The sequence below is a fragment of the Elaeis guineensis genome, chromosome 9 (genome assembly GCF_000442705.2).
Source record: "Elaeis guineensis isolate ETL-2024a chromosome 9, EG11, whole genome shotgun sequence".
NCBI classification, from domain to species: domain Eukaryota; kingdom Viridiplantae; phylum Streptophyta; class Magnoliopsida; order Arecales; family Arecaceae; genus Elaeis; species Elaeis guineensis.
In genome coordinates this window covers 2016129-2025010 of record NC_026001.2, presented here as the reverse complement: position 1 = coordinate 2025010, position 8882 = coordinate 2016129, and the positions used below count along the sequence as shown (strand labels likewise).

Genomic DNA, 8882 nt, shown 5'->3' with positions numbered 1-8882 from the left:
TGGCAATTTGACAAATTAGTAATAGGCCACGTGACTATTAGCGAAACACCAGCTGATTTTTGACAAAGGGCATGACGTCGACGCATTTAGCCCACATGTTCCCCGTGCCCATATTCCCCATGTGTGGCTCCCAATTGTCCCGATTGGATGGCAACCGCATGACCGAATATAAAACAAACCGCATTTTAATTTATCCACCACACCCTCTCTATCCTGGCTATTTCCCTCTCAACCCCCAACCCCCGTTTGTCCCGATCAAACCCCGGGATGGCCAGTGGATTCCCACTCCCTCCCTGACCCGTGCACCACTGGCAAATTATAGCTGAAAGGCCATCACACAAGTATAAAAGGAGGACACCTTGCCTCCCCTGCTTTCCACCTTATCTCATCTATCTATCTCTTACCAAAGCAAGAATTAATAATGGTTGCGAAGTCCATCTCTCTTCTCCCATGGCTACAGAATTACATCTCCTTCCTCTTCTTCTCCTTCACCACCATCTTCTTTTTACTCTCTATACTACTTCTATTGCTGAGATTCTGGCCGTGGTGCAACTGCCACGTCTGCAAGGCCTTCCTGAGCTCGTCGTGGACCGCCGAGTTCACGAACCTCAGCGACTGGTACACCCACCTCCTCCGCCGATCCCCTACCGGGACCATCAATATCCATGTGCTTGGTAACACGGTCACCGCCAACCCCGACAACGTGGAGTACATGCTCAAGACCCGGTTCGACAACTTCCCCAAGGGGAAGCCCTTCTCCTCCCTCCTCGGCGACCTCCTCGGCCGCGGAATCTTCAACGTCGACGGCGACTCCTGGCAGTTCCAGCGCAAGATGGCCAGCCTCGAGCTCGGGAGCGTCTCCGTCCGCTCGTATGCCTTCCACATCGTCACCGCCGAGATCCGCCGCCGCCTCATCCCCCTCTTCGCCTCCCTCTCCGACGGCGTCATCGATCTCCAGGATGTCTTCCGGCGCTTCGCCTTCGACAGCATATGCAAGATCTCCTTCGGGCTCTACCCGGGCTGCCTGGAGGCGTCGCTGCCCATGTCGGAGTTCGCGGCGGCCTTCGACACGGCGTCGAGGCTGTCTGCCAAGCGGGGAACGGCGGTGGCGCCGGCGTTGTGGAAGCTGAAGCGGCTTCTGAACGTGGGCTCGGAGAGGGAGCTGAAGCGGGCCATCCGGCTGGTCAACGTGCTAGCCGACGAGGTCATAAGACAGAGGAGGGAGCTGGGATCCGCCTCCAGCCACGACCTCCTCTCGAGATTCATGTGCTCGGTCAACGACGACCGCTACCTACGCGACATCGTCATAAGTTTCTTGCTGGCCGGCCGCGACACGGTCGCGTCAGGCCTCACCACCTTCTTCCTTGTCCTCTCCAAGCATCCAGCAGTAACGGCCGCCATTCGAGAAGAGATAGCCAACGTCATGAGAGGCAGCGGCGACGACGACGTGGCGAGCTTCGAGCAGCTGAAGAAGATGCACTACGTCCACGCGGCGATGTACGAGAGCCTCCGGCTCTACCCCCCGGTCCAATTCGACTCCAAATTCTGCGTCGAGGACGACGTGCTCCCCGACGGGACCTTCGTGAGGAAGGGGACCAGGGTGACGTACCACCCCTATGCCATGGGGAGGATGGAGAGCATCTGGGGACCCGACTGCGAGGAGTTCAAGCCGGAGCGGTGGCTCCACGACGGGAAGTTCGTGCCAGCGAGCCCATTCAAGTACCCGGTGTTCCAGGGCGGGCTCCGGGTGTGCCTCGGGAAGGAGATGGCTCTCATGGAAATGAAGGCCGTCATCGTGTCGGTGGTTCCGAGATTCGACCTCCGAGTGCTCGATACGGGCCGATCGCTGAAGTTCGCCCCCGGGCTCTCTGCATCCATTGACGGCGGGCTGCCAGCTCAGGTGCGGCGGAGGAGATCCCCGGCTCACGGTCCATGCTAGCAATATCAACAGTGTAGTATGTTATACTGTACTCTGTTGATCCCATGGTGGGATATCTCATGTACAGAGAGAGGCAGGAGAGTGTTAATAATTAATTCTATCAGTGGTGGCTGCAGTAGTCTGTATGTTTTTTTAGAAAGGCATGAATTTAAACAAAAAAATGTATGGACTTAATTTCCAGGGCTTGTTGCAGTCAAGGAAGGATATATAGGGATGTGTGTTTCCATTGATGGGTGGTGGTGGGGGACTGTACAAGCTGGGAGAAAGTAAAGGCTAGTTGAGATGGCTAAATTCTGGGATTTCAGTGTCAGATATACATGAAATTGAGATCGTGTACGCCTTGACTCAGCTAGCACGAGGTTCCCACTTATAATTACCGTCGCTCCCCACCCATGGTTTCAAGTTTTATTACTGAAACTTATGCATGCAAGTGCCGCATGCAAACATATATAATTTCTATTCATAGCAAAGTCCAACATGATTACTGCTAGTAGATATTTTTCAAAGCTATCTAGATGCTTGGCATGACTCTCTGGTTAGGTGTGCTCTTTTAATCAAAAATAATTCCTCAAAAAAAAAAAAAAAAATGGTGTTCCCTTTTGATTCCATCAACTCTTGTGAATTGAAATATGATAAAATTTCATATTTTTCTCCAAAAAAAAGCAAATTTGTTCAAGAAAAGGGGGAGAGAGAAGAACATATATACGATTACTGCCGGATGGTAGTTTGATCAGAGTTTCTGGCTTTGTACAGAGCCGAGCGCTGTGGATTCTGCATCTCTTTTGTGATATCAATTAATGGAATGAAACAAGAGAAGTTATCGATCTTACTTTGGTTTTTTCCCCAGTAAAAGGAATGAAATGCTCATCTGCACTCCATAAATAGTATATTATATAAGTGTCCGTCATCAATTACTTCCTCCATCGTATCTCAAAAAAAAACTTTGAGTCATGAAGGAAAGAAAGAAAAATGTGAACATAAATGTTAAGTAGGCAAAGGGACTGGAGAACTGAAAAGACAGTTATAATTAATATAAAAACTAAAAGGATACGTGAAAAAAGAAATTAGTTTCCTTTTAATTTGCAAATGAAGATGGCGGTGCCGAAGGAATTTGTGAGGTCAAAGATTAATATAGTACGTTATGATACTCGCTTTGTAATATTCTTATCGGGTCATGAATTTTTTACATAAATTCTTTGTACTCGAATCACGTGTTTGAGAACTACCGCCGTATTCTTTCTTTTATTCCAACTTGCTCTGGTGCATTACAGATATTGGAGTAAGAAATAATTTCGACGACACATGTACGCCGGGTCCGTATATCATGAAAGAGTTCAGGGGGAATCATTTCAGTATTACAAGAGCTGCATTTTGCGATTGTTAATGGTTGCATTACTTAAATAACATGCCCTCCGCAAGGACAATGCTGACTGTGTAAGCACAAATCTTCCGAGCATCTTCAATTCTACTGGCCATCCTATATTTTTTTATTTTTGTACTTGTTCTCTTGAAATCACAAGCTAAGAGTCGCAGATCGTGTTAGAGGTCAGGGGCCCATAACCTTCTAAATCTAATGTTTTAGAGTTCATCCGAAGTCACGTTGGATGCTTCCTGTAATATCGTCACTGACTGTTGTTGCCTCCTCTCCTCTATCAGACATGACCGCAGTAGATGCCGAAAGGAGCAGAGACTTGCCTATCAATTAGATGAAGTTGACGTATAATGAAAAATAAATAAATAATAATAATCATAGATAGTAATATTTTTTTTATATAATTAAATAAAATATCATAAAATATCAATAATTTCTATCATTTACTTAGATAATTTAATAAATAAAAAATAATCAAGTAATTTATAAAAAAAGAGGCACCATAATTTTGATGTGAATCTTCTATTATTTAGAATAATAGGATTGCTGCAGGCCTCCTCTAAATCAATTAGAGGTTAATAAATATATCATCAAGAATAAATTTTGGTTTCTATAATAAAAATAATCATTATCAATAAAATAAATCTCAATAATAAAAAAAATAGAGAGCAGATCTTATCAAATGTGAGAAAGTTTGAAATAATTGATGGAGAATACTTTTTAAAGATATAGAAACCATTCAACTTATAGCTTTCGATGCAAGAAACAACATAACAAAATTTTATCAAAATTAAGATATGATCAACTATTCGATCATCTGACAAAGTAGTACTAAAATTTTTTATTTTCTTCTTTCTATTTTTATTTTTTTTTTTACTTGCCACTTCTCTTTTTCCACCACATAGCTTATCGTGAAAACCTATTTACTGTACCAAAGCTAGGGCGACATTGCTTTTTCATTTTAAAAGGGTCTGGATCTTATATGATGAGGGACCACACAATAAAGCTCCTCTCTCCGACTCATGGAGGTTCCACCAAATCTGCTTTCTCTTTGCAAGCAATTAATTTTTTCATAGATCAAATTTTAGTCATCATATCTGACCCATTATCATTTGTATATTTTTCAAGAAAAATCAACGTCATTTCTAAAGTATCTCGAACTCAATGATATTTCACATCAATATGCATGTTTAGATATCGAATGAAATGTTGGATTCTTTAAAAGATGGATGGTGCTTTGACTGTCACAATAATGTATATACTTCTTTTATCCTAAGTCCAACTCTTGTATAAAACTTTTCATCCATATAAAAGTTTTTTGTAAGCTTCTGTAATTGTAATGTACTTGGCCTCTGTAGTGGATATAACAACCATTTTGTAATTTAGATTGCTATGACATTATTTTCTTTGAAAAAATCATCAACTACATATCTCAATGTAGTCTTTCTAGAATCTATATCATCAGTCATGTCTGCATCTATGTACCTATCTAATGTAGATTTGCCTTTACCAAAATACAAATAGATTGTAGAAGTACCTTTGAGATATCTGAGATATATTTAACCACTATCCAATATTCCTTATCGGAATTGGAGAGAAATAAACTTACAATACCAACTACATGAATAATATCTGGCCTTGTATAAACCATAATGTACATCTACTACCAACCGTGGATATATAAAGAATCTTATTTATTTCTTCTTTATCTTTCTCACTTGTAGGATATTGCTTGAAATTTAACTCGAACTGACCTATAAATGGAAAAAAATTAGTTTGGACTTGCTCATGTTGAACCTTGCGAGCTCATTTTTGATATATTTCTCTTGAGATAATCAAAATTTTCTACTCTTTTTGTCACATATAATTCTTACACTAATGATTTGTTTAGCCGACCTCAAATCTATGACAAAAGACTTACTCTACTCTTTTTTCAAGCTTTCAATCTTTCTAGCATCATGACCAATAATCAACATATCATCCATATTAAATAAAAGAATAATAAAGTCTTCATCAGAGAATTTCTTAACAAATGTATAATAATCAGAGATGATTTTGTTGTATCTACGATCCATTATGAACGAATCAAATTTGTTATACCACTATCGATGTGCCTGTTTGAGTCCATACAGGCTCTGCTTTAATCTGCATACAAGTTATTTTTTGCATTTAATTATGAATTCCTCTAGTTACTCCATATAAATTTTCTCCTTTGAATTTCTATGGAAAAAAATAATTTTGACATCAAGTTATTCAATTTCCAAATTTATGCTTGCAGTGAAACCAAGAACAACCCAAATTGAAGATATCTTGATCATAAATGAGAAAATTTCTTCAAAATTGATATCTATTTTCTAACTAAATCCCTTTACAACCAACTGTGCCCTGTACCTTGGCTGTAAGCTTTTCTCTTCAGTCTTCAATCTAAACATCCACTTATTCTTGACTGCTCTTTTATCCTTAGGTAGTTCTACCAACTCAAGTATATGATTTTCATGTACAAATTTTATCTCATCTTACATAGCTTTTAAGTATTCTCTCTTTTGCTCATAATTCATGGCTTCTTGGTAGTATCATGATTCTTCCACATCAATGATCATTATATACCCATAAAAAGAATATCTCTAAAAAGGATGATGCTCTTTCGCAGATCTTCTCAATGAAGGCTCAACGTGTGGTTTTGGAAGGGTTTGTCCAGCATGCTCATCTGGTATATCACTATTAGGTATGGGCTCATTAACTATGCTACCATCTCCTTCGTTATTATTATTCACCATGGTAGGAGCACTGGACCTAGCTCAATATAATTTCTAATGATAGACTTTGGCACTTTGGTTTCACAATCTTTTCAAAATTTTCAAAAGTCTGATCTTCTACAAATACAACATCTCTGCTTCTGATGATATTTTTATCAATTAGGTCTCATAATCTGCAATCTAACTCCTCATGTGCATAATTCAAGAAGATATACTATTTAGATTTTGCATCAAGCTTGAATCTCTCATCTTTAGGAATGTGAAGAAATGACTTACAACTAAACACTTTCAAGTGATCATATAAAATATTTTTTTTCAATTCACATTCTTTTTGGCACATTATTTTGAAGAGCAACTGAAGAAAAAAGGTTGATCAAATCCACTATAGTTCTCATCACTTCAACCCAAAAAGATTTAGATAATTTAAGATGAGAAAGTATACCCCAAATTCTTTTACAAATAAAATGATTTATTTTTTCAGTAACTTCATTATGTTGAGGTACTTTAGAAATATTTTCTCAAACCTGCTGCCATGATCTTTGTAATATTTCTCAAATGGACTCTGTATTCACCACTGTTATCTGCTCGAATATATTTTAATTACCTTCATTTTTTTTTTCAATACTAGTATGAAAATGCTAGAGTATATCGAGCATCTGATCTTTAGATTTTAAAATAAAAGTTCATATTTTTTTAGAATGATCATCAATAAAAGTAATAAAATATAAAGCACCATTAAGAGTTCTAGCATTCATATTGCAAACATCAGTGTAAATCAAATTCAAAACATGTGATCTTCTTTATAGAGAAAATTTATGAAATACAACTCTATATTATTTGTTAGTCAAATAATCAGTGCATATCTTCAAAGATATACCTTTGATAGGAAGGAGTTTCTTTCTAGCAAGGTTGTCAAGTTCCTTCTCACTCATATGACCAAACCGCTGATGCTATAATTTAATGGAGGAATCTTCAACTGTATTTATCTCCGTCTTGTATAATTTTATCTACATCATGTAAAGTATACTTGATTTTTTTTTCTCTTGCTACTATTAGAAAATCTTTAATGAGCTTCTATTTTTCTTCATCAAAGTGGCTGTAGTAACCTTCATCATTAAGTATTCCATTAGAAATCAAGTGGAGACAGATATCTAGAATATATCTCATATTTTTTAGTAATAGTAGGCATCCAATATTGATTTCCAAGCAAATATCTTTCATATCGATAATCTTAGTTGCTCCATCATTTTCTATCCTAATACTATCAAAATCTCTATTAGTGTAAAATAGAAAGAAATCATGCCGAGAAATAACATGAAAAAAAGCACCTGAGTCAACCACCCATGTACAATCATTATATGTAAGGTTCATAGAATCACCATCCTAAATAATAGTGATATCGATATCAAATACAACTGCTATTGTATCCTTTTCTTCGTTCTTTTCATCACTTCTCTCTCTTGATTGCTTTCTTTTAAATTTTTTACATTCTTTTTTCATGTGTCCTGGCTTGCCACAATAAAAATTGATCTCTTTTCTGAATTTGAATTTTCTCCTTGACTTATTCTGATTGTTAAAATTTTATAAATTTCTTGTTTTACTCCCTCATCTTTCTGTAACCAGTGCCTTTAACTATGTAGTCATATTTTATTCTTTTTTTCTGATTTTTTTATTAAGCATACTATCTTTTATCATTCTCGATGTCACCACACCATTTGGAGTTGAAGTACTGATTGATATAACCAAAGTTTTTCAACTGTAAGGTAAAGAATTGAGCAATAATAATACTTGCAACTCATCATCTAACACCATTTTTATAGTAGCAAACTGATTTATTATATCCTGATATCTACTCAAATGCTCGATAACTAATCTTTTCTCCTTATACTTCATTTTTACAAGCTTTCTTCCGTTCATAAAAGCTCTTCAGTTTCTTTCATAAACTATAGATATTAATTAATCTTTATGGCAACATGATGAAAAATATTATCATTTATCCATTATCTGATTATTTAATTATCTTTCTATTTATTTTTTGTCATGCTTGCTGAGTTTTCTTACTTAATCTAGCAATGTCTCTTTCGATTGGATCATACAAATCTTTGTAGAATAATAAAGCTTTTATTTTGGACTTCTAAATAGAATAATTAGAAGATGTAAGTTTAATCATACTTCCATCCATTGTTTTTCCATTTAATCAACATAAAAATATTCAACCAGTAATAATCTTGCTCTGATACTATTTTATTGGGAAAAACTATAATCACCAATAATAATGTTGCAAACTTTTTTTTTTGCAATTAAATGGGATAATGCAAAGCAATAATAATATCTATCGTTTACTCAAACATATTAATAAGCAAAAAATAATCAAGCAACCTATAAAAAAGAGACATCACAATTTTGATATGAATCTTCCACCATTCAAAATAATGAGGTTACTACAAGTCTTCTCTAAATCAACTAATGGTTATATAAATATATCATCAAAAAAAATCTTGATTTTTATAATAAAAATAATCATCACTAATAAAGTAGATGTCAACAATAAATAGAATTAGAGGTGTGATCTCACCAAATATGTAGATACATAAAATAATTAATAATTTTTTTTTCAAAAATTAAAATTATTTAATTTATAGCTCTCAATATCAAAAATAATATGTTCAAAATCAAAATACGATCAACGATCCGATCGTTTAATAAAATAATATTAAAATTTTTTATTTTCTTTTTCCATTTTTATTTTTTCTCGCCGCCATTCCTTTTCCGCCCAATGGATTACCGCACCAAAGCTAGGGCTTTTTTTTTTTTT

The 8882-nt window shown here is 36.6% G+C and overlaps 1 protein-coding gene across 1 annotated transcript; it reads left to right on the top strand.

Moving 5' to 3' along the window:
- The first annotated feature begins 237 nt into the window (after positions 1-237).
- LOC105033878 (cytochrome P450 94C1) lies at positions 238-2117 on the top strand. Its single transcript, XM_010908844.4, has one exon. The coding sequence runs from the start codon at positions 422-424 to the stop codon at positions 1937-1939; it is 1518 nt and encodes a 505-aa protein (XP_010907146.1). The 5' UTR covers positions 238-421; the 3' UTR covers positions 1940-2117.
- The last annotated feature ends 6765 nt before the right edge of the window (positions 2118-8882 follow it).